This window comes from Malus domestica, chromosome 10 (assembly GCF_042453785.1).
Source record: "Malus domestica chromosome 10, GDT2T_hap1".
Lineage (NCBI taxonomy): Eukaryota > Viridiplantae > Streptophyta > Magnoliopsida > Rosales > Rosaceae > Malus > Malus domestica.
The window spans coordinates 3934640-3961183 of NC_091670.1; the positions used below are offsets into that span (position 1 = coordinate 3934640).

The 26544-nt window shown below is 39.0% G+C and overlaps 3 protein-coding genes across 6 annotated transcripts; 2 read left to right on the top strand and 1 right to left on the bottom strand.

The window, feature by feature from the left end:
- Positions 1-1264: 1264 nt before the first annotated feature.
- On the bottom strand, positions 1265-4313 carry LOC103444669 (protein NONRESPONDING TO OXYLIPINS 2, mitochondrial-like). Of its 4 annotated transcripts, XR_530671.4 has the most exons (5): positions 4000-4307; positions 3780-3898; positions 3274-3315; positions 2237-2364; positions 1265-1503 (listed from the first exon to the last, which is right to left on the bottom strand). XR_530671.4 is itself a non-coding variant. In XM_008383621.4 (4 exons), the coding sequence occupies exons 1-3, from the start codon at positions 4149-4151 to the stop codon at positions 3296-3298; spliced, it is 291 nt and encodes a 96-aa protein (XP_008381843.1). In that variant the 5' UTR covers positions 4152-4305; the 3' UTR covers positions 1265-1503; positions 3274-3295. The 4 variants fall into 4 exon arrangements, 2 of the variants coding, with proteins under 2 accessions (XP_008381843.1, XP_008381842.1); XR_530672.4 differs by lacking the exon at positions 3274-3315 and having other exon boundaries at positions 4000-4305; XM_008383621.4 differs by lacking the exon at positions 2237-2364 and having other exon boundaries at positions 4000-4305.
- A 1174-nt stretch (positions 4314-5487) lies between these two features.
- LOC103444671 (uncharacterized) lies at positions 5488-9875 on the top strand. Its single transcript, XM_029109371.2, has 9 exons — positions 5488-5737; positions 5868-5951; positions 6155-6264; positions 6402-6452; positions 6869-7012; positions 7879-7968; positions 8417-8523; positions 8884-8968; positions 9388-9875. The coding sequence occupies exons 1-9, from the start codon at positions 5626-5628 to the stop codon at positions 9484-9486; spliced, it is 882 nt and encodes a 293-aa protein (XP_028965204.1). The 5' UTR covers positions 5488-5625; the 3' UTR covers positions 9487-9875.
- A 650-nt stretch (positions 9876-10525) lies between these two features.
- Positions 10526-21997, top strand: LOC103444711 (uncharacterized). The gene is made up of 21 exons (XM_008383664.4): positions 10526-11092; positions 11191-11320; positions 11696-12027; positions 13042-13123; positions 13218-13539; positions 14019-14077; positions 15064-15153; positions 15793-15884; positions 16007-16105; positions 16216-16293; positions 17055-17139; positions 17223-17281; positions 17416-17485; positions 17648-17739; positions 18223-18285; positions 18437-18503; positions 18922-19188; positions 20246-20362; positions 21005-21157; positions 21238-21384; positions 21701-21997. The coding sequence occupies exons 1-20, from the start codon at positions 10647-10649 to the stop codon at positions 21331-21333; spliced, it is 2799 nt and encodes a 932-aa protein (XP_008381886.3). The 5' UTR covers positions 10526-10646; the 3' UTR covers positions 21334-21384; positions 21701-21997.
- The last annotated feature ends 4547 nt before the right edge of the window (positions 21998-26544 follow it).

Sequence of the window (26544 nt, forward strand, 5' to 3'; positions counted from 1 at the left end):
CCCTCACGGTTTTTTTTTCTGGGAACTCACACGAGAACTTCCCAATGGGTCACCCATCATGGGATTGCTCTCGCACGGACTCACTTAACTTCGGAGTTCCGATGAAATCCGAAGCCAATGAGTTCCCAAAAGGCCTCGTACTAGGTAGAGATGAGAATATACATATAAGGCTTACATGATTCACTCCCCTAGGAGATGTGGGATCTTATAGCAACTTTGCTACGTGTGTGAACTAGGCTCTAGGCCTAGGTTTGACTTGCTGGGCCTCATGCCCTTCCAAACACACAAAGCCAGCACCTTTCTCGCTGGGCTTTCTCACGCTCAACTCGTGCCAAACCAAGCCAATATAATCACTTTTAATATAAGACAAGATAAAGTAGTACATATGAATATAATCACTTTTAATATGATTGAATATACAAAATAAGAAATGAAGCATATCCAATAAAACTAACAATAAACATGATAAAATAAGAATATGCATGAATTGTTTTTCAGAAATTGTTATTAGTACTTCAAAAATCTTATTTTACACTCCTAACAAGTGTATTTTTCTTTCAATTATAGAAAATTTGGAGTTCAAAATGAAAATTTTAAAATGCCAATAACAATTCAATGTTTTATAGTAATAAGTTTAAGAAATTTCAGAATTTTACATCAGATATGTACATTATAAATTCCATATAAAATTTTTGGAAAACTTTCAGACTCAAAATGGAATTATTCAATCCACATTGGAATTTTCAATTGGAGCTTCGGTCCCTAAACTAAAAAATTGTAAGTAAGTAATGATCTCTAAACTTGTTATAATGTAGAACAATGGTCTACTCCGTTTGGAACTCTTTATTTTGGATGGAATTTCTGAACGGTATTACTCATCAAGTTCCCATTGAAATAGGATCCACACAAGGCAAAGCGCATACCAGTCAAATATGGCTTTAAAATTACGTTTCGAATTAGTAGATGTTGTAAACAAGATTGTCAGTGCCATACACAACAAGAGGACGATCACCAGAATTGTTAAAAGCCCGTCCTTCGATAACACGCCACTACGTTTTGTTAGTAGCAATAACATCGTCACATTTTATCCATGCGCTATAGATTCGGTAATCAAATATATATGCTAGAAGGTGATTCTTTCGGCTTTTACAAGGCAGAGCTTGAATTGACCGAAAGAAGGCCCTCAACCCAAATAAGCTCGTGCATCACATGAACCTAACTGGTACAGACCCTATACTTGTAAGTAGTAACCAAACCATACAAAGAGAATGCAACATTCCTATTGTTCCATTAATTCTTCAGGCCAGGCATTACATCGCGAACCATCACAATCAAAATGTCTAGTTCAAGCAAAAACAAAATTGATAACGAAAACCGTTTAACAAATAGCAATTTATATGCCATGGGCACACAAGGAAGGGGAGCAGTACAGTACAACTTGGCCGAATCAGGGCAAGGTTGCTTGGTTAAGTTGGGTTCATGCTCAGCTTCGGTCGAGGAGCCCTATCCAAGAATAATTTATAATTAGCCGAGCTTGAACTCATTCAACAGAAATCATGCTATTGCTATTTACTAAAGAAGCACATGTAAAAGAGATCACACAGTTAATGAATTAGAAGTTTGAGTAGTTTAGGTGGAGGGTGCTTTAACCCCGTCATTAGGTTTTATTGGAGAGTATTAGAACATCAACTTCACATGTGATCAGAATATGCAGTAATAGCAGAAATAATAAGGTAATTAAGCAATTTGCATCATTCAAAACAGACAGTGCAATAAGATATTCTTGTCCAGCAATCATTGGTGTGGACATTTCGCACGTAGTAAATAACTGGCAACAGTCATAGAGTACAAGAGCCACTAATGTGACTAGAACTTACTATTTAGGATCACCTAAAAGAAAACCGAATTCCTAAACATCAGGGTGATCCCTAAGGGACTATCTCAATTCTCTCTATTAGTCATTGGTCACTTTGAAACCCATGAAGAGCTATTCGTTTCTAAACTCTTGATTTTGACTATCCCTAAGTCCTACATTGAAGGATAGGCAAATACCAAGTTTAACGTTAGTCAAAATGCCCGAAATCACTTACTAACACAAGCTGTGGTTGAACAAAAAACACAGCAAATGTCCTCGGTGGTCCTTAGAAAGGTACCGGAGTAAATGTCAATGTGCACACTAGCATGTAAACATTCAAGACAGTAAAACTATTTTTCAGGAATGCCTAATGTAACTTACACAAAGCAATTTCCATAAAGCATTGAAAAAAGGAAAAGAACAAAGGATGGAGGAACCAATATGCAAGCCAATTTGAAAGCCTGAAATGATCGGAGCATGGAGTCCTTGTCACCGAGGAACTGCAGCCTCTAGAAAAACCAATGAAGCAAATAGGAAGATCAGTAGATGAAGAAATTCTACCGACGAAGAGAAAAACAAATTGTACTGGTGAGTAGGATATAATATGTTGAAGAAGAATGTGTCTAAGATGAGCCTAAATTTAATACAACAAATTCAAAGGGAAAATGACAACTAACTGCATCGTATTTCTAGTGAGGTGAATATCAAAGTCAGTGGTTCTTTCATGGAACCAGAGTTGCATCACCATATGGATGACAGGATGTTTTGAGTGCAATAAGAAGATGTTAACTTGAAGATCTCTAGCTTCTTTTATTATTTTTCTCTGTCTAAACCAAGGGCTCAAACAGGAATACTTTAAGTATATGCAAAATCGCAACAGAATATCCCATCTTTTCACTCTTCTGCTACAAAGGTAAGTTGATATTGGTGATGAAATGAACACAAACAGGTATGGCTGAATAACGCTGTCGCCTAAAATAGGCTTAAATTTCTCCATCCCCATCGATTTACAACCAGCCTTGCACATTTATTTATGTATAATTTTCGTTTTGATAACCATAGATAGTAATATAATTGCTCAAAATATCAATTATTAAATAACTCAAGCCTTGAATAGTAATCTAGTTGTTTCACCTTCACATTACAAAATACACACCACAGAAAGTTGCAAAGAAAACTCAATGCATCCATGTGGATCATTTATACCACAATAAGAAACTGCAATTCCATGAATTACTCATGTAAACTGAAAACAAGAGCAGAATAAGAATGGTGCTCAAAGGTACCACTGAACAATCTAACAGAAGTTTAGCAACAGCAACTAAATAGCTGAATTAACCGAGCTGGCATAAGCTACGCAATACAGTGTCCAAAATTTCAAGACATGACTCAGAAGGGAAACCCTAAGCACCGATTACCTCACATAGCCAGCGGGCCTTGTCACAACGGTGATGCAAGACCTATACCACGATGTAGAAAAAATGAGTCAGAAATAGACACCCAATGCAGAAAGAGGTAATCAGTGCGCCACTAGACAAGAAACGACTAGCTTAAGAGCTATTTGTTAATTAACAGAATGCAGTAATCACATCTGTGCACTAGAAACTTGAATTATTATCCAAATTTGACACTGACCCGAGTTTTGATTCTGGAAATGAATGAGAGAATGACGGATAATGGATAAAAGGGCAACTTTGTTGAGATTTAACTCTTCATTTTGTCTACTAAACCATTAAAAAAATCCAACGAATCCCAATTATTTCACACGAAAAAGGACTAGAAAACACTCCCTACATCTCGTTAGCGATATAGCTATACGTGAAATTAACAAAATTAAACACCCATTCCAAAAACACAGATAAAGAAAACAATTCAACAAGAAAAAAATCAGTTAAAAAATTTAAAAATTGGGTAAGTGGGTTACCAAGAGAAAGGGAACTCCAGCAGGTGGAATCGACGGCAATGTTGGATGTAAGCCGAGCAGAAGCAATGGCACTGTGAAGCGGCATCATTGACTCCATGCATCCCAACACCGAAACGAATCTAATCACAATAACAATAACAGATATTTGTTAACACTGGGTTTCTAAAGCCACAGAAATTGTCAAAATTGGCTGACTTGGAGGGATTTGAGAAGACCTTACCTTGTAGCGCAAGGAATTGTTCTGGTGGCGGAAGCAAACGGGGATGCCATGGCTGCGGGGTTTAGGGAGTTCAGGGAGGTTTGGCTGAGGGCTCTTGAGCGAGCTATGGACCTTGAGCCCGCCATTAGAGCTGATCTGCAGAAGGAAGCCATTTATTGTTCGGCGAGAGAGAGAGAGAGAGAGCGTGAATGCGAAGGAGGATATGGAGGTTGAATGAATCGCAGGTCGATCGAGGAAGCAGGGAGGCAGCAGTTCGCTTAAACCCTACTCGTTGCTGAAGGCATCATTTTCTTCTTTTAGTTTTGCACGAGTTGGTTGGGCTTAGCTGTTCTTCTGATTTCGGTATTGGGCCAGATTTGGCCCCAGTCAAATTCTCAGCCACTTGTTATTTTAGTGTAATGGCAAAGTGGAAACAAGTTAGATCAGTTGATTTAGATAATGTGTTTTATTTTAATTTACTTTCCACATATTAGATTAATTTAAATTGTGAAGAAACAAATGTACGTGAGTTTTTTCTTTTACTGAAGTGTACGCGAGTTGAGTGAAGCTACAATTATTTGGATGTTCACATTTTGCTTTATTTAAATCTCTCAAGCTCTTTCACTAAGTACTACAACTTACTCTGTTCACTTGTAAATATATCGTTGTATAAAAAAAGGGTCAAGTTCTAACGTAGCTTGAATTTGAGCACAAAATTACTTGAATTGTTTGTATAACTAGACAAGTGTATATGGAGACCAACTAGTGATAGTAGCTTTATCATGAAGTCAGTATGCGTGTTTATCATAAGCGCTAATATGAATAAGTAACGATGAAGTTTTAGGGAGTTGCATCTTCCTCCTAAAGTACTCTTTTTTCTTTGGCTTTTGTTGCTAGACAAATTGGCTTCTGTTGCATCTTCCTCCTAAAGCACTACCCAATAGGATTTTAGACATGAAAGTAAAGTAAACAAAGAAATGAGGAGGGGAAGTAAGAATTATTAAGGAATTTTGCAGCTGTTATTATAAGCTTGTTTAATCCAAAAACAAAATGGTGAGATAATCACATATGTTATTCTGTTTTGTCTTTCTCCTTCTCTAAAAGTCAAAGGTAAGGGTTACTTATTTTTTATTTTTTTTATGAACGGGACACATGTTATTATAAGCGTTTTGTTATTGTGTTTTGCCTTGTTTTCAATTTTATATATGTATTTTATTTTTGTTGTATTTTCGTCTTTGTAGTTTCATTATGTTGGTTTTATTGGTCCAATGTGTTTTTTTTTTTATTAGTCTAATGTGTTGAGTACGGCAAAATTTCTAAAGTGACAAAAAACTAAAATTCAAGGGCAAAAATGTAGCAAATAAACTATAGTGACGAAAATGAGAGTTATTGTACACTATGTGGATTTAGTGCAATTTCGTCATTTTATGGGCAAGTTTTAATAGAAACCGTGGGATTAAACATTGACGGCTAAGATTGTAACGGAAAGTGGACGGCTAGGATTCGAACTGCCGTGCTAAAACCCTATGTCCGCGCCCTCTGGAGGTGAGCAAGCAAGATGGAGTGACCTGCCAAATCCCTAAACCCCTACTCTCTCTCTCTCTCTCTCTCTCTCTCTCTCTAGGTTGTGTTGCAGAGAGAGCAATTATGCTGCGCCGAAAAATTAGGTTGACGAAGGAGTACTTGTACAGAAAGAGCTTGGAAGGCAAACAACGCTTGCTCTATGAGAAGAAGCGCAAGATCAAAGAAGCTCTAGAAGGTTCTCTCTCTCTCTCTCTCTCTCTCTCTCTCGATACATATGTGTGTATATGTTCTTGTTTCTAATTTGAAATTTTGTTTTGGAAGCGATTGAATTTGTAACAATTTTGGGACACTTGTTTTCTTTGCAGAGGGGAAACCGATACCCACCGAGCTTCGGAACGAGGAGGCTGCCCTTCGTCAAGAGATCGATTTAGAGGATGAAAACACTGCCGGTACGGGGGTTTATGAAAGTTTTTCGATTTATGATCATTTATATATGAAAGTTCCTTTTTTTGTGTGTAAATAATGTAGCAATGTATTCAAGTTCTTATGTAATTGACAATTTGTAATATTTTGGGTAGTTTGAACATGTAATGCTTTAGTTTTCATTCGATTATGATGTCGATTCTTCATGGCTTTCATTTCTGAATCCCAGTCCCGAGGTCACATATAGATGATGAGTATGCAAACGCAACTCAGAGAGATCCGAAAATTTTGCTGACTACTTCCCGGGATCCGAGTGCTCCTCTTATACAATTTACTAAGGTTGGCCTAGCCTCTTTCCTTGTGCTTCACATGGTTTTAATCAGTTTTGCTGCACTATTGTGTTCACTTTGTGGTACTAATATCATGCAAGGCCAGTGTTGATTATTGATTGTCGTTCAATGACACTTTTGTTACAGGAACTGAAACTCGTTTTTCCCAATGCGCAACAAATGAATCGTGGTGGTCAGGTTGGTCCACTTTTCTGCCTAGTTTTATATTGTTATTGATTATGGAGATATATAATTAAAGCATCATTTACTCCGTCAAAACTGTATTAATGAATCATTATGTAATTATACGTTATTTGTATTAGCCTTGCCTTCCAACTATAAAATAGACAATAGACAGAGCAGTACTCTAAATTGATTTGCACATATTTTTCTGCACAATGCTGTTTGATCACTTCTTATGAATCAACAATTCAACATGCATTACCCAACTGTTGCGCTGTGGGAAGATGATGACATTTAAGTAATGCTGGATTGACCCCTTTACCTGAGAACACAATGACATTTAAGGATGTACCTATCGTTGATGGTTCTGATGCTTTGGCCCTTTCCATACTTGAGCATACATTGATATTTTATTTCTCCAAATCCTGCAGGTTATTTCTGAAATTATTGAAACATGCCGTTCACACGAATTTACAGATGTTGTGCTGGTTCATGAACATCGTGGTGTACCAGATGGTTTGATTATAAGCCACCTTCCTTTTGGTCCAACAGCTTATTTTCAACTACTCAATGTGGTACGTAGTGTGATAATTTTTGTGTTATTGTTGGACAAATATCTTGGTATTAAGACTGATGTAGGACAGCAGAAAAGGAATCCGGACAACATAGAATTTCTTAGGACCTTCAGCAGCAAAAATTAGGAAAGTGAGGCCAAGATAGAATTTTGAAAACTGAAAGAGAAGGATCATGATCTAGAGGTTTGAATAGGGCTAGAAAGGATTTCATTTCACTGCTTTCAGGAATCAGATAATGTTTTGGTTTCTAGTAACAGTTCTTTTTGGAGATATGGCCTTGGGTTTTCAAATTTGCGATTTTCAATGGTTGATTGTACAAGTCTGGTTAATGCTAGAGTGTAAGGTGAAAAAAAATGAAGAGAAAGTTGAAGAAGATCAATTTTGAAGATGAAACTGTTTTGCCTAAACCCAGCAAGAAAGCCTCATAGCTTCTAAATCATTTACTAGAATAGTTTTTTTTATTGAATGAAAAGAGTTAAATGGATATATATTGGTAAACTTGGATCCAGCGATTCAAAATCAATCATAATAAACTTGGATCCTGAGATTCAAAATCAATCATAATCGGCAAGTCAATGGCTTGAGATCACCCTCGAAAGATCCATGTACCACTTTTACAGTCCTCCAGGAAACTTGAGGAACTCTAATTCCTTAAAAAATTGGTAAAAACAAAGCCCTTAAAAAATTGGTAAAAACAAAGCAGCAGCTTCTTAGTGCAAAGAACCATAAAATGAAGGTTTGATACTGACAACAATTGTAGATTGCCAATCATGATGAACATTTGTATTAACCAATACATGTTTTTACATTATTGCTTTTCTGACTTATTTATTTTGAGCACTGTGCTAATAGTACTGTTGTTATAGGTCACAAGACATGACATCAAAGACAAGAAGGCCATGGGAACGATGCCTCAGGTTTATCCACACGTGATACTTGACAATTTCACGACCAAGGTATCATAGCTCAATTAAAGATTCCAGCAGCTTGACTTACTTTACTCCGTACATTATGCCAAGATAGATCAGACCCCATTGATCCAATTAGAGATAGTTTATAAGGTTCAGAGATGAGGATGATTGATTATAGTTATCTCCAAAGAGTTTATGACATACCTCCTACTATGAAAATCATGTGAGGAATTTCAATGTTGCTGTTCTGTCTATGACTACATATTGAGCTATTGATAAGCTACCTTGATGGTGATATAATTAGATGAGGCCATCTTTCATCTCTGTCCCTCTCTCTCTGATTACTATTCCTACTAATGCTGATCCATCCACTCCTGCTACATCTTAATCTTATGCACACTTGCATCACTGCATCTTTTTGAGTTGGCCTTTGTAGTTACTAACCTGTTGACTGTTCTATTGAATATGATTTTCTTTTCTTGATTGTTCGTAGTTGGGTGAGAGGGCAGCAAATATTTTAAAGCATCTCTTTCCAGTGCCAAAGCCAGATACAAAACGCATAATCACTTTCGCCAATCGCTCTGACTACATTTCATTCAGGTTGGTTTGTTAAGGATGGTTGTTGATATATCAACAATGATTTTCACATTTCCCATAAATTCTACTATATGCACATGTTGGTGAATGTAGATAGGGCTTTCTTGAATAATACGAACTCGGGCGCCTTTTATTTGGTCAGAACATATATTATGTAACTGTTTTATTTGCTCATTAGATTTGAATAACTGTTTTTTCCTTTTTTGTGCATTTTCTTTTCCCCTTTTTTCTGTTGTCTTTAACCATTGCTTAGGAGCAATTGTACCATTGTACTCATTATATTTCTTATATATCGAGGGATCAAATTTTTGTTAAGTGAAAATGGTTGTTTTGTAGTTCCATTAACGATTTGAGAACTTACAGGCACCATACTTATGAGAAGCCTGGAGGTCCTAAATCTATTGAGCTGAAGGAGATCGGTCCTCGGTTTGAATTGAGGCTTTTTAAGGTTAGTACTCATTACCATATCTTCGTTGTTGAGAAATTTGTGCTTCTTGCAAGGATATGGCTTGTGTTTCATTTTGCATTCACATATTGGTGTTGGTTGTGTCGTCTGGACCTTAGTTAGAATTTTTCTGCTTTACCTAGTTTGCTCAAAATGTTCCTGCTTTCCGCTGAGATTTTTTACTTTAAATTTCTTTTCTGTTTAATACAAAGAAAGCAACATCACATACACACACCAAGCATACTGATAAGTGTTGTTTACCTATCGAACCCAATACCTCCTTACTAAGTCGTGCTGGTGCTAATCAAATCACTTAGATTTATTGGTCATGTTCGTGCTATGTTTATTCCCAGTATACTGTTTAATGTTTCATAGCATTACCTGTTCGTGTTTACACTCGTTTTTTCGCTTTGATGTTGCAGATAAGGTTAGGAACAATGGATCAGGATGAAGCCCAGAATGAATGGGTCATCAGACCATATATGAACACGGCCAAGAAACAGAAGTATATGGGGGATTGATAATATTTGGCGCTTTTCGTTGACAATTTTGTGTAACTGGTCCTTCGTATGTGGTACTATGGTTCAACCAAATCGCCTTTTATATCGGTCCGGCGAAACATAGCATGGGACTAAACAGCCTGTTAACGTCTTCCCGATTTCCTTCAGGGCGACTATTTTTGCTGCATTTCCAACTTATTCCTTTAAATTAAAGAGATAGACGAGAGAGGTGAAATCAGCTGTAAATGGTGGTTGTCTTAATTTTGTCTGCACTCACTCGTTCGCTTTTCTGTTAACATATTTGGTATATCTCATCTCAAAGTTCTTTCTATCATGTAAACAAACAGATGTTATGCCCCAAGTGTTTTCGATTCATAATTTTGACAATTTGACTGCATTTTGAGTGGAAATGACAATTGTTCGAGTCTGTTTGATAACCATTATTTTTTTGTTTTTTTTTTTCTGGGTTAGAGATGGTGAAAATTTGTATTGGAAAGGAGGGACGAAGAGTGAAAAGGGTGATGGATGCAGGTTTTGTGTGCAATTCGATGGTCAAAAATTAAGATAGATGTGGGAGAGTAGTGTAAAATTCAACTCCCAATTTTATCTAGGCAAAATAGTAAATTACAAAGGTTAAAAATTTCCCACGTTTTTATCTCCACTCTTTTTTCTTATTTCTCCTGCAATAACTTAATTCTCCCTAGCTAGCAAGGGTTGGTTGAGTTGGTAAATTTATAATTCTCTACAATCTCACAATTCACAAATATTGTGTCGAATTCGATCATAATTTATTAGGATTCTCATAATCACATCCTAACTAAATTAAGATTACAACAAACACTTTATTAGAAGGTATTTATAAAGCCATAATTCGATCATAATTTATTAAAATTCTCAGAATCACATACTAACTAAATTAAGACTACAACAAACACTTTATTAGAAGGTATTTATAAAACCATAATTTGCCACTAAACAGAAATCTAAACCAAATCAAAGTAAAATCACTAATTAAATCAAATCCCTAAAATACTTATTTTTATATTTTCCAACAGACCGTACCGCATTCAATCACAAGTCCACTCTAAAACCCAAAACCCCGCGCTCTGATCCACTCTAAAACCCTAACCTCCCTTCTCTCACTGACTTCCGAAACATTTCGCTCCACACCTCACAGCAACATGTCCGAAACGTTGCCGGAACTCGCCATCCTCCGCTTGTACGAGCTTCGTCTCCTCCGCTGCACCCTCCCATCTCCGCCGTCCGATTTCTCACACCGTTCTCAACGGCGCGATGAAACACTTCCCGCTCACCCCCTCCACCCTCTAATCAACGACCTCCTAACTTCCATCGAGTCCGGGCAATACCTCCAAGCCCTCACCTCCCCCGACCTAGAACGCGTCGTTTTCAAATTCGCCGAGTCTGACTCGATACAATCGCTGGGAGACTCAGCGGAGTCGGCCGACCGAGTGTACTCCGGGTTGCTCGATCGAGTGGAATCCTTTGTATCCAGGGAATGTGAAGAGGAAGAAAACGATGGCGGCAAGGACAAGGCCTATAGAGTCATAGTCGTTCTGTGCATTGCTGTGGCAGCCTTTTTCGCTTTCACTCAATGCAACGTCACTGGGTAAGTCCCCAATTTTTTTTTTTTTTAATATTTTGTTTGTTGATTAAATGATTTTTCTTTGTGGGTTAATTCAATTTTTTGGAAAATTGGAAATTTAGACCGTTGGAGGGGTTGCCGAAGTGTCCTCTGCCGCTGGCGGTGCCCAAATGCGATGAGTGGGACAATTGGGCGCGCAATCAGCTTATGGCTGCTGGGTCTGACTTGCTTGGAAAGTTAATCAATATTCAGGTACCAACTTTTATATTTTTGCAAGTTTAAAATTGTGAATTTATTTATATGCTTGGAGTATTTCCTTAAGACAGAGCCATAATTTCGCGTTTCTTAATTAGTTTAACTACTTACCATGTGCAATAATTTCTTTGAAAGTTCACACGAATTCTGAACTGGGTTTTAACTTACATTTAGAAGCAACTACGTATTCAAATTCCGGCTAAATGTGCGTGTCCGTGTGCCCGTGTTGTGTCTCTTCTCAAGTTTAATTTTTCTTTGGTATTTCTAGTCTTTGACTCTGTACAAAACTTGAATGATAGTTGGTTTTAGTTGTCTTGTAGACTCGTATACAACCATATTTGATATGTGCAATGGTTTGTTGTTGTTTTGTAGTATATAGTGTATGCGAAGATGTTGGCCATGAAGGTGAAAGATTTGCTATTTGAAGCGAGTGTGCCTTCTACGTATGGAATTAGGAGCATTTCATGGTGGCTCATTAGGATCACCCTTCTCCATCAAAGAATTCTTGATGACCGTTCTTCTTCTCTGTTCAATCTTTTGCAAGTCTTTACAAATGAAACTTTGAATCATTATGGTACACTGGAGAAAGTAACAAGCTACTGGGGTAACAATTTACTAAATGGCGAGGGTTCGTCACTTGTCTCAACAATTCATCTGGAAGCTGGAATGATGGAATACACCTATGCACGAGTTGATTCATGCAGGTGATTTGTCAAGGATAGTTTTATCTTTTTGGGAATTTGGTTATTTTGTTATTACTAAACATCTTAATAACAACATTCTAAAGAAACCATTTCATTTACCATCGAGTTATTGTGTAATTGTGAAGGCTCTCACTCGTGATCAAATAAAGTTGAACTGATATTTCTTGTTAACTCCTCCAATAAAATACAAGTACTTGATTTATTTTTTCTAGGATTGCCAAAATAGGCAAGAGTTTCAAATTTTATTGAGGCATGTTATTTTCATCAGTCTATAGACCTACAAATTTCCCCACATTTTAATTGTTGAATAATATGTTTAAGATTTAACTTATGCACTAAAATTACTAAAATCCATTGTATTATTCATTTTCAGCATATATGAATGGGTTTCTATGTGTGTGTTACAGCGTAAGTAGATTTTTGAATGGTTGATTAATATTTTAGATAATTTTACATGTGTAAATAAAGCAAATTGTTAACCAGTCAGTTAGCATATTGGAGGTAATCTTAAAAACATTTATAGAAATTAAAGTTTGTGCAGTTCCTTTCTTTGTGGTATGGAAAGAGGGTTTTCAAAACTCAAATTTATTAAGCATAGTCTATATAATTATTAGATAAGTTGAGCATTCCAAGTACTTTTGTTTTGCAGCATAAAATCGTTTTTTATCTCCTCATAATGGGTGTATTGTTGTGTGCTGGTGTGTGTGCGCTGGGTGAGGGGTGGTGTGATTTTGTTTGCAACTGCATAACGTTTCATTTTCAGTTAATGAGAAGTTAATTTGGGTGTCTCACAAGAAGTACAAGCTTCATTTTCAGTCAACGAGAAGTTAATTTGGGTGTCTCGCAAGAAGTACAATCTCCACATTTTCACTTTTTAAAATTTTCTTTTCCCTTTATCATTGTTTTTAAACCAATCCGTATCTTTATTTGTATGGTGATTAGGCTATTCTTTTATTTTATTTTAGTTATCAATATTGTCTTAATTTAGATAGCTGAGCTTCCTTTGTGGTGCAGGGTACATTTTGAATCAGCTGAAGCAGCAGCTGGTCTTCAGCTTTCTCTTACAGGTGTACTTGGCTTCCGTACTGTACATCAGGTAAATGCTGAATGCATTTAACAGGAATTTTGTTATTTCTGTTTTTTTAATATCAAAGTTGCTTCTTAGCTTTGCATGTCATTTTTCCCTAAAGGTAGAACCAAAGGCACAAATGATACTTTTAGCAAACCCAACTTCATCGAGCAGTGGTGGTAGCTGCCCCTCAGAAAGCCCTGGCTCCAAGACATGCGATTCTAGTATTGGCAGAAAGAATATAAATCCATCTGAAAACCATGAGGCCTCTGACATATTGATGACCCCAAAATTGTTAGTGAATGATGACAATTCTGGAACTAAACCAGAAGGCATTCAAGTTGATGGTACTGCTGCTGCCGCTTTGAGTGCAATCCATCAGGCAGTGATCCTGGCTAAGTGCCTTCTAATTGAAAAGAGCACACGGCATGATGACATGCAAAGTAAGTTTCCTTTATATATACATATATGTACTCTTAAAAGTGTGTGCCTGCGCTTGTGAATAGCAGAGCTGACTACTTCTCCCGTGTTCCTGTCTTAAAGTTCCGGGATGGGCATTTTGTTATTTTAGCTTTGGTAGAAACACAAGCATTTATTCGTATGCAAGTGCTAAATTTTTTGGTGTATACGAATCAGAAACATCTTCTTGAGAACGTGACCTTGATTTTAGGAACATGAATGAGGTTGTAAACTTATTCAGGCCCATATTCTTGAGGGTTCTTTTGCTAGAAATACCTTGGTTACCTGGTAAAGTTATCGATTTAGTATATTGGCCGTATCCATACAACGTACATGCAGTGGAGTAACAAAATTTAAATTTCATGTTCCCGATTTATAGTTGTATTCTTGGAGGACAATAATTTTCTTACATATGGTTGACCCCCTACTTTTTTATTTCTCATTAATTCACTCTGTGCTTCAGGATGGGAAATGGCTCCTTACATAGAGGCAATTGATTCTCAGCAGTCGTCATACTTTGTTGTAAGTATGACATCACGGCATTGTATGGTTTATTATTTTCAGTATATCTTCTACTTTTGTTGAATCATTCTTTTTGATAACAGTTAACAATTTCAGTGTTCAATATATTGTAAAAGTTTGACGACTTATCTTTCATATTGTTAGAAATGGAACTGTTTTGGTCGGTGAGCTTTATGAAGTCTCCCAAGTGCCAGTTGATTTAGCTAAAACATGCACTAAGAGATAAATCACTGTTTAGTATAAAAAACAGCAAACAAATACGTGTGTAGGTCATCAACTGGAGAGTTCCTGAGAAAGTGACATAAGGTCTACACAGAGTACTCCTCCATATCTTTAAGCACTATAACAACTTACTAGACCATGTAGATGTATAATTACCAAGAGGGGTGAGATTACTATCTCATATCAGTAATCTATACATGTGGAATTATGCAAATTTTACTTATCATCAAGAGTCAAGACCCACACTCACTGAAGTAAGCCTTCTCTAAAACTTTGTCATATGGCTGCATCAGTATTACAGGAGGTCATTGAAGTTCCACTTAAAACTAATTGGCAATATGGGGTAGCCTAACCTCTTATAAGCCCTTGCATGGTTTGGTCCCTCACGGATGTGGGACTTTGTCCTCACAGTCAGCATCAGGTCCAGACCATGTGACATTGCTCTAGAATTTTCTTTTGTACTTTGTCTTCATTTGTCTGGGCTACTTACCAAAGGGTCAAAAAAATTTCTTACTAGTAATTCTGTGTTCTGGGAACCTAATCCTTGTGAACTTACTAAGTTCTTCCAGCAAACAAACAATTTCAGCACCCAAAATACATAGTTCATCTATGAAATGGTATCATATCATAGTATTGCACCTTGAGAGTTTTACTTCGTTTAAAAAATAGACAACTTATATTGCCAATTACACTTATTTTGTATCTAATTGATATTGCTTAACTTGGTCATATCTAATGAGGTATATTTTTTTTCTTTTCGTCAGATACGAGGCTTCTGTCACATCCTACGGATTCGGTGGGAGTCGGCACGTAGTCGCACAAAGGAACGTGCATTACTGATGATGGAAAAATTGGTATGACCTGGCATTTGTTGAAGATTGCAAGCTTCTTCTTTGGCATGTTTTCTGTTCTCCCCAATCAGAGACTCTTTTTTCTCCTGTTTATAAAATTTATCCAGCTCAGAGGATCATGCATTTACTTCTTAAGCCTCAGATATCCTTTTTAGTTTGCAGCTGAGAAATTTTAAAAGATGACACGGCATGGCTTATTTTAAAAGATATCCTTTTCCCAAATTTTTTAATGTTATCACCTTCTTGTTTTTCTTTCCTTTAAGCATGGCCTATTTTTCATCCTTTTACAAGCCACTAGTAAAATATAAATATATATGCACATCAAATACACACACTATCATGTAAAGAGAGAAGGTTGATTTGGCTCATGCTTATACTGTTGACTCTTACAAGTTACAACCTTGGTTTCGCTGTCCTAAGTGGTCACCTTATTTCTCGGATAACGATTCCTTTCATGTGGAGTTACACATATAATAGCCTGTTTAATATATGTTTGATGGATTGAGCACTTTTTTGATCCCTGCTTCTTTTCATGGTGTTCATGCTTTAAAGATCAGTGCTCTGTTTCTCTTGCATGTCAGTTAGTCAAGTTTTTTTGAAAGTCCATTTTACAAAGTCAGAAAATATTTTTATTTATTTCAGGTTCAGGGTATCTCTGACCCTTCTCCAGGAGTGGCGGAAAGGATTCTTTTCTGCTATGACGTTTATATCCCCACAATTCCTGCCTTGCGGAAGTATATATTCATCTTTCACATAGTGGTGTTCTTTTAACTCGATTTTTTTTTGTATTCTTCTATCTGTTGGTTCTTATTTAAAGTTCTCGTTTTGTGTATTTTTTTTTCTGGATTCATTGTAGGGAATATGGTGAACTTTTAGTCAGCTGTGGTCTGATAGGGGAGGCGGTTAAAACTTTTGAGGATCTAGAGTTATGGGATAATCTTATATTCTGCTACCGGTATGATGCACATAACAGTTTTTTAAATTGGAAGTCTCTTACTTGTATCAATTTTTATTTTTCAACTTTGTATCCAAATTGTCTCATGTGAGCTATCATTACTAAAACAGCCTATTGGAGAAGAAAGCAGCAGCTGTTGAACTAATCAGGAAACGACTTTCTGAAACTCCCAATGACCCCAGGTTATGGTATGTGTTAAGTTTTCATTGGTGAATTGTTCTAACTTATCAAGAAACTTCTTTTCTCATGTTAGTTAAGTAAATATATCATTTGGTCTCTTCTAATGTCCTCAAGGTTAAATGCAAAATTTGACATTTCTCTTATTCAAAATAGACCACTAATAGATTTACCTTTAATTTTCCTCATTAGTTGGAGTGTTTGAAATTTTGAATACGAGTGAGATATTTTCTGTTCACAGTTTGAAGCCTATTTGGCGATCCATCTACATCTACAAAATATGAGATATTTTATGCTTGCATGCCTAATCTTTGTGCACTGTTTGTGAATTTACTGTTATTTGATTATGAAATTTGACGTGGCCTACCAAGTCCCCTATTTTCTGTATCCATTTTCCATGGCTTGTATTCTTTTTTACCATATTGAGATGCATCCATATCTTCATGCTACTTATATGGTAATGCATGACTTGAAACCAAAAGAAAATACCAAATTTCAGATTTAAAGAAATCTTATACGTCCTGTAAGTAAACTGGAGATTATTTCTTATTTATTAATAGCAGTACTAACTTGGGGCACATCGTTTTGTTTCCATCTTTTTTGTCTTGAGTCTCTATTTAGTATGGATGGCCCCACTATTGGTTGTCTCCATGCATGCGATTAATCGTTTGCTTGGTTTGTTTAGTAGTTTTTATTTATTTATACATATCTGTGTATTTATATGACAGAATATCTAAGAGCAAGTTGCTTCCATCTTGGAAATAATATATAGGTGCTCATTGGGTGATGTTACTAATGATGATGCCTGCTTTGAAAAAGCCCTGGAAGTTTCAAATGATAGATCGACTCGAGCAAAGGTTATGTCATGAACTCTGTCTGTATAATAAACATTTTCACTATTATGTTTATAGATTTTTAATATTTCTTTTCTATTTGACAGCGGTCTCTTGCTCGTAGTGCATACAATAGAGGGGATTATGAAATCTCAAAAACCTTATGGTATTTTTTTATTCCTTTTAAAGCCTTTGTCCCCCTCACTGCCCTTATGTGAAAGAAATGAATTGTTTATATAAGAATTTTGTATTTCATAATTGATTTAGATGCACAATCATATTCTGCATGTCGTTTTCCAGGGAGTCTGCAATGGCCTTGAATTCTTTGTATCCTGATGGCTGGTTTGCACTTGGGTCTGCTGCATTAAAGGTAGTTATGGGATCCATGAAATGTTGCATTATCACTTTCCATTAATACTCTCTTTATAGATTGTCATGATCTATGAAAATGTGAAGAGTCATAGTGTATATTCTCCCTTTATCATTATTCCTTTTTACAAGTTTTAAACTTATTGCTGAGGGGATATTACAGGCTAGGGATACTGAAAAGGCATTGGATGCCTTTACTCGGGCTGTTCAACTTGATCCTGAAAACGGGGAGGCATGGAATAATATTGCTTGTTTGTATGCTTTCTTCACCTTACTCTGTCTTACATTCCACTCTTAAGTTTTCCTCTTTGGTTTTGTTTGTTGTTCACCTATTAATATTGTCATAACATTTAAGCGTTTGCTTTTTATGGTTACAGTGGGTGCTGAAGCCCTTCTGAGCTTTTGGATCATATTTTATATACAAATCTTATCTTGGAATTTGACATCTTGATTTTAATGGTGGCTCATGTCTTTGATCAATGTCTAAAACTAGGAAATATTGGCGAAATATTGCATAAAACATTTTCTTCTTGGCAATTTAAATGGAATAATGAATGATGAATATATTCCAAGTCATTAAGAGTTAGTGAGAAGTCATTTTGATTTTCTTTTTGTTGTATGAATATACAATTTTTTCTAGTGTAAATAATATAGCAGTAATGATGTATTAGTTATTGATTATTATTTTGGAAAATCATTAAAACTAATTGTTTTCCTCTTGCTGTACCACTTTTGCAGGCATATGATAAAAAAGAGGAATAAAGAATCCTTTGTTGCCTTTAGAGAAGCCCTGAAGTTCAAGTTCTGTCTTTCTCTGTTGACTAAACTGTTATTTTATATCACTCTCTCCTCTCTCTCTCACATTCCCCCCCCAACCCACCCAAACTTGTGAAAACTTTTATTTGTCATTGACAGCTCGGATTATGTGCTGACTGAACATGACTTGTGGCAGGCGAAACAGCTGGCAACTTTGGGAGAACTACAGTCATGTTGCCTTAGATGTTGGCAATATTGGTCAGGTAATTGTCCGGTTTGGAGAAGTAGCATATTTATTTTTACTTGACATAGCTGTGTAAGCTTGCCTTCGTAGGTTGTTTATTGGAAAAAGCTATGAAAAGAAATATTGAGGAAAATACAAAAAACTGGGGTTTTTCCTTCTTTTTTTCTAAAGTGATATGGCAATTCTTTCTGTAATTAAAACTGCATCTTGATGAGAATGATTATCAAACTCAATACAAAAGCTCTTAAGTTTTATGAATTTTAAATACCTCGGATTAAATCTATAATCTTTCTTTTCACATTCACTGTTTGTGTATCTTAGGGCTTCCATTGTTATATCCTTTTGTCGCTTTCAGTTTTCTTTGTGTGGATGGTTATTATTCCCATCATTCTGTATTACTTTTCAGCTGTTCTTAATTTTTTTATTGTTTGTTATAGGCTCTAGAGGCTGTGCAGATGGTCTTGGATATGACTAATAATAAAAGAGTTGATGCTGAATTTATGGAAAGAGTTGTGGCTGAGGTGGAAAGAATGTCTTCAAATATGACTCCGGCAATGATGGATAAAAATCTCTCTCCCAATCAAGAGTGTTCTGTAAATTCTCAAATAAATATTTGGAATGGTTTATCAAATGCAGAATCTGAGGTTGCAAAATCTCGGGAAATTAAACACTTAGTAGATTTCCTCGGAAAAGTTTTACAGAAGGTATGACTTCATTAATAAAATTTCATGTTTTTTTTGCTTATGCTTCCCCACCCAAATTTTTACCGTATATGTTTGTATGAAGAGAAACAAATAGAGTCAAAGATAGTTCACTGGCATCTGTTATTGCTTGTCATGGTTTGTTTATCACTATATTCTAAATTTTAGCTGTTATGATGTTGACCAAGGTCTAACTGTCATTTTATATACTAATACTTGCCTCACATGTTGGTTCCTCTCCATAACTAGATGGTCAAACATGTCAAATTCGGTTTATACTTTATAGTGGGAATCTTATTACAGAGAGGTGAAAGTCAGCTCCGATACCGAATATAAATCTTGTTTTTTCTTCTATTCCCAAAAGCTTAAGTAGGAAGTGGGCTGGCAATTATTTGGGATTTTAACATAGGTTAACTTAATTATAGTTTTTGATACAATGATATTCTACTCTTAAGGGGAGGGGGATATTCTACTCTAATTGAGGGGGAGGGGGATATTCTACTCTAATTGAGGGGGATTGGGCTAGGCTACACAATGGGCCTGCCACTATGTGTCAAACTCATCACAATATAATACATCCTCGCCATCCTTGTGAGTTGAACTCGAGACCTTAAAGGGGGAGGAATACTACTAGACCATAGTACTAGTTGGTAAGTTATAGTTTACGATTTTGGGTTTACGATGTGTAATTCTTTGTTTTGTTCGCGTAGAAAATGAGAAGGCCAGTAAGGTTAGGGCACCTTGCTACAGAGATGGGGTATTAGATCTCTGGCATATTTAGATATACATGTGTCATATATCTGGGCTCTCCATACTCTGTCGATGTGTTACTATTAAGAGTTTACAGCCTGCACTCTCTCGAAGGTGTGTAACTTTACTAATAAGAAATTTCTGGGCATTGGACTCCGGGTTTACTTTTCTAATATGTATACGTTGGATGGAGTGTGCCAATGAAATGGTGTACGACAGTTCCACAATATCTATTTCAAAGCTTTTTGAATTATCAAGCTATCTTCTTCTATGTAGTTTCCTTGAAGAATTTCTTTTTCCCCTTTTGTAGGTAGTTAAAAGTGGAAATGGAGCAGATATTTGGGGATTGTATGCACGGTGGCACAAAATGAAAGGAGACCTGACAATGTGCTCGGAAGCTTTATTAAAGCAAGTTAGATCATATCAGGTTGGCAGTGGCTTTCTAGTTTTAAGTTTCTATCGAACATTAAGTTTAGTAGTGCTTTATACTGAATTGGTTAATAAGTAGGATGTGGTTGTAAAACCGAAAGTATTTCTACACGTGTGGGGAAGTTGTTAAACACTTGCTGTGTCTTTGCATCTGGTGGTTATCTCAGTCTTCCTTTCCGGATTGATCTTAATAACACTCTACTTTATATATTTACTTATATATATCGGAGAGTGAGTATAACAACTACTGATACAAAAACAAACCAAGGTTAAAACTGTGGCATTGTTAAGAGTGAGGCATGTGCATCGACGCATTTTGTATGGTCTTGTACTCACTATTTAGAGCATTAAAAAATTCTTGTATAGAACAGAAGCATGTGAATTTTTACCTTAAAGTCACAATTTTTCGTAGAAAAAACAAATAAAACAATTAAAATGATACATAAATATATGATAAAGTTCTACTCATTAGTTCACGGTGGGTAAGCACATTGCATGCTGTGATGAACATGGAGTTTCTTTTTATTCTGATTTATATGTTTTCCTTTTTCATTTATTTATAGTTTTTTTTTTCCTTTCTAGAAAACGCAAATATCAAAACCAGTTATAGTGCCATATATTCACAATGATTTACTGTCAGGGATCTGATTTGTGGAAAGATAAAGATCGATTTAAAAAGTTTGCTCAGTCATCCTTGGAACTCTGCAAGGTGTATATGGAAATTTCTCTGTCTACTGGTAGCCGTCGTGAACTTCTTGCGGCTGAGATGCACCTGAAGAACATAATTAGACAGGCAAGACATTTGGTATTTCAGAAAAAAATTGAATAGTAGAATCTCTGTTTTGACTAAATAAATACAATTGGGAATTTCAGGCGGGGAGTTTCGTGGACATGGAAGAATATCGGGATCTTGAAGCTTGCCTTGATGAAGTGAAGTCAAAACTTGAATCCAGTTCTCTAAGTGCATAGAACTTTAATTGGTATTGCCTAATTGGAATTGTGCGAACTTTTTAAGACAAGGTTAGTTCTGCACTTGCTATCTCAGTTCGTAAGCATTTCTGAAGGTGTTTTAGCTGGTTGTGCTAATCTCTGAGGAATTCCAAAGTTTTTAATGTTTTCCAAAACCAAATAAACATGTGTCCAACACCTGTTCGGGTTGATGGTTTTGTGTATTCTTCCCACGACCATTTTGGCTTATAAATTTTTTGCATTGAAGACATGTATTGCTTCACGCTCACAGTACTTGCCTTGGAAGTTTAAAAGGCAGGTACTGTCAGAAAGTGAAGTTACAACATAGACAAGTATATGACTGACCTTTGGCCTTGTAAATTTTCAGGAACGCCAAAGACAACGATATTCGATGGAATTGGAATGTGGTGGCTATCTTTGATGGTTCATCATGTGTTCGTTCGTATGGAAAATATATTAGTTTGTTGGTGTAGAAATACTCTTTTCTTTCTTTTTAATTTACCATCCAATCGTTTTGCACCCATTTTTCGTGCAACTCATTTTGCTTCAGTAGATCCTTGTAGAATTAATCGACATTACCGTATGGATTCTTAGCCATATGTAAAGAACAAGTTCATTTTTTGTTGTTTCGGTGAAGGAGATGAATGTATCAAATTTATCTTTTTCCGTCGTCTCGTTTTGAAAGTATTTGCACGAATTTATTCAACAGGGATCAGGAATCAGGGCTCAGGGATCTCGTGATCATGACCGTTCATTGTACATCGTGCTGTCAGAAATCATTTAAAATTTAAAATTAAATATAAATAGTACTTAACGAAAATTGACCGTATGATGTACGATAAACGGTTATGATCACGGGATCTCTTGGATCCCCAGGAAAAGGAACCGGCGAGGATCCTTTTCCTATTCAACATACCCGTAGCTCCAAGTTCCTACATCTACAACCATGACAACCCCTACAAAACACATACCATGACACCTGCAAAAAATGCAACAACAAAGAGTAATGTAATTCTGTTGACCCTAGAAACTACAAAGCCTACGTGGCGCGCAGGCCGAGTATTTTCTAAGCTAACTACGTCCTTCGGTGATTGCGGGGCGTGCCAACTCGTCGGCCGAGCTCGGCCGAGGAGTAAATTTGTTGATGTTGCGTTGAGCGCGCTGCTGACTTCTGTGTCTTGCGATTGCGGCCGAGGAAGGAACAATTCTCGGCCTCTTGGGTTCTAGAGCCTGAAGATAAGGCTGCTAATTTGCGAAGTTCACGAACCGAATTCGGCTTTCCACGTGCCGAATATAATAACTGTAACACCTCACTTCGCCGAAAAGGCTGATGAGATGACCTCGACCAATAAGGATTCAGAAATCCTTCTCGACCGAGACTTGGATAGGTAATCAATCGTTCTCGCCGCAGTGCTGTTGATGCCAACGGAAGATACTGCAAGACCGACTGACTCTACGGTGACAGAGCTATCTATGCCGACTTAAGATATCACCGGTTGCTTCCACAGTGCTGTTGATGCCAACGGAAGATGTGTCAGCGAAAAAAAGGAAAAAGAAAAGATCTCAAGTTGTGAGAGTTTGCGCAGGGCAATTTTGTATTGATTTTGTAGGGGCTTTTCCTGATGCACAGCGTCCCCTATTTATAGTACTGAACCTTGAGTCCGAGTTTACATCCTACTCGGACTAGGTTTCCCTCTCCGGATCACCTCGACCAGTCCTACACCTACTAGGACTATGAACCTAGTCCTTAGCTAAGCTGGATTAGTTTCCTGGATATCCGATCCCGTCGAGACTCCCCATTGCAGTAGGATTCGTCCTAACCGCCCTAGGTTTGGACTCCCACGGGTTGACCGATCCATGGTCCTTTTGCCGCCCGGCCTCCTGGGCCGAGAGTGATCCTACCCTCGGCCCAAACTATTATTTTGGGCCCAAACATTGCCCCCTCGCTTCTGAGGTCCTCGGCCTGAAACCTTCGGCCGAGTTTCGGCCTTGAAGAAGCGAATCTACCACTCAGGATCCTAATACCCGAGTTCCAAGGCGCATTTATTGAGCACGATCGCACGATCTTGATCCTGCTAACCCACTCGCCACGTGGCGTCCTCTAACATGGCCAATCCCCCATAATGACGTCTAAGGCGTGCGGCAGCCTGAACCGTCTTGCCATCATGACCACTATCTCAATCCACGAGCCACTACCTCAGTCCGTGAGCCCACTTGTCATCGTGCGGGCGTCGAACCGTCTTTCGTCATTAATTTCGCCGTCACACGCAATCATGCGCCCCCAAAACCCTAACCTTCGGTCTTCTCAACCGCATTTCTCAAATGTTCATCATGATCAACAATTCCTTCGGTCGATTTTGCCCTTTGTTTTGAATTTCGAACGATTGCTCTTCCCCCTATAACTCTATAAATACCGAACTTCCCTCATTTGCACCTTTATGCTCTCAAACTTCCTGAAATCCTCTGCCGTTGATTTCTAGTGCATTTCTCCTATTCCAAGTCTTCGTCTTTAAATCCCCAACCCAGACAACCCTTTTACTCTGTGCTTCTTTCTCACAATGGCGTTCTTCATCTCCAAGCTTTCCAGGGAATGTGACCAACATCAGAAGATTTTTGATCGGAGCTCGATCAAGACCATCCGGTTTGAAAACGACATGAGCACCCAGTACCAAATCCTGGGTCCTCTCTTCAAGGCTACAATACCGCCGACTATCATCGGCCTTCTACAGGAGCACTGCCTAACACCCTTGCTTCAAGGGTTTGAATGGTCGCGATGGGATGCGGCTAAACCCCAGGGCTCCTGGCCCTCGACGACCACATCCTGGGCAGCCTGGGTCGTTCGAATGGAACTACTCTTCGGCGAGCAATGGAAGGCCCTTGGCATCTACGATGCCATCCTCCTTTCGTCTATGGAAATCATCCCCGACAAGGAGCTTCTCCAAGCCGCTCTGTGCTTCTAGTGCTCGGCCACCAACACAATGGTCCTTCCTCTGGGTCCCATTAGTCCCACCATCCTGGATATCACTGCCATTCTGGGGACTTCGGCGACCAGGATCCCTGTCGACGCGACCCTCTCTGGGCATCCGTCGAATATCGACCTGAAAACGCTCTTCGACCGTCGGGCCTCCGAGACCTTGAACCGTGACGGTCATATTCCGTCGAAGGAAGATATTCAGAAGCTCCACAAGAACTTCTGTAATTACAACACCCTCTATCTCCACTTCGCCGGCCGAGGAGAAGAGGACCTGCGAGAGGGAGAGCATGAAGCCTTCCTCTTCTACTGGTACAACAAATACATTTGTTGTACCAAGTCAAACAAGTGTTTGGTCGAGAACATGCCGGTAGCCGAAGCCCTGGCTAGTGGTCACGTCTTGGCACCGAGTTCCAACATTCTCGCCCAACTTTTCCGCTGCCTGGCCGAGGCGACCCTCCACAAGGTCGACCCACACCAGAATGGTCATTTCTGGGTCTTCCAACTCTGGTTGCAGGTATACTTCGCCTCCCTTCGGCCGGCCATAGCTGAATTCTCACCAACAGATGCGCTTGGGCCTCAACTGGCCTCTCGACCGACACCTCCCCATCAAGCCGAAGAGGTATTTCGGTACCTTTTCGCTCTCGACGACTTCTCCAACGACGAGTTCCTAATATGTCGTCGTCGAGACTATCCTTCCTCCATCAGGCTGCCTACCTCCCCATGGAGCGCGGAGGAAGACGCCGATCTTCGTCAGACCTGGGGGTCGTTTGTGCTTGCTCGCGACCTCCCCCTCGGCTGTGATGGGAAACGGTCAGGTTGGGAAGTATATCATCCGAACTTCCTTGCCCGACAGCTCGGCTACCTTCAGGGCTGCCCTATCCCCCTTCTCTCCTCCCGAACGGTCCTAAGCCGTGGACGCGAACCTCGTTCCTCTGAGAAGGAGTGTAGAACCGCCGTGAGGGAGTTCCAAGAGCGTTGCCAAAAATTCCGCCTTCGACCAGCCATCCCGGAAACCCATTGCACCGACACCTTTGGTGAGTGGTGGGAAAAATACACCCAGGAATTCTTTGGTGCGCCGGTTGAAGATGTGCTTAGCAGACTCTTCGGTGACCGGCCTAAGAAGGCCTCGGCCCCTCATCCTCAAGGTACCTGTTCCACTTTCCTCCTTTCCATCAACCTTGCATATTGATTTGCCTTACTGAATTGTCTTTATCTTTTTAGGTAGTCGGCCTTTGAGGAAGACGGAGGCAGTTGCCGCTGCCACGGCCGGGAAAAAATCGGTCGTGGCCCAAAAGGACAAACCCGCTGGTAGGGCCGTGCTGATCAAACAGCCTCGCCAAGAGGCCGAGCCGGCTGTCGAGCCTTCCCCGCCTGCTAAGCGGGTTAAACAAATGGCGAAGAAAGGTGCACGGGAGATCCACGTTATCTCCAGTCACACGACGACTCCCAGTGCTTCCCCTTCTCCCGCCGCCGGTCATTCTGGGGTCGAGAAACAGCCGGCTTTGGCCGCAGAGACGGCCCTAGCGCGGCCTGCCTCTGTGGCCGGCGCATCAATTGTCCCTCCCTCTATCGAGAAGGCACCTGTCTCACAACAGGCGGTTTCTACGACCGAGGGAACCTCTCCCAAGAATCCAAAGCCCTCGGTCCTCGTGTTGGAAGAGAGTGAGGGGAGCGACGAGGTCCCGCTGGCGCATCGTCCTCATACTCGTCGACAACCTCCTCCAGTATCCAAGATGGCGGTTCAAACCGGCCCCTCCTCGGCTAATCGTGGCAAGCGCACGGTCGAGGAACCGACCCCGGTGGCCGAACCTCTCGTTCCTTCTCAGGACCAGGAAGTCCCTGCCTCCTCTGAAGCAGCTGCGCCAGTCGGCCCATCGGCAGCCGACCGTGGCAAACGGCTGCTCGAGGAACCCGAGGCCACGGCGGAATCGCCGGTCCATCCTCAAGACCAAGGCTTCCACATTCCTCCACAGGAGGTTACCTCGGCTTTTGTAAGTACCTTCAATTGTCTCCTCCTGATTGCTTTTCTGCTTTAGAATTCTAAACAAGGAAAATACTAAATGTCAGGTGCCTGTACATTCTTTTCACCGTCAATTCTATGCGCCGAAGGGCGTTATCTATATTTCCTGGCCGCCTCAGTGGCCATCAAACGTAGATAACCTCCATCGGCCGCGTGAAGTGAGAAGCAATCTGAGACACTGGGCTCGGCCATTGAGTTCTTTAGGTTCAAGCAACGA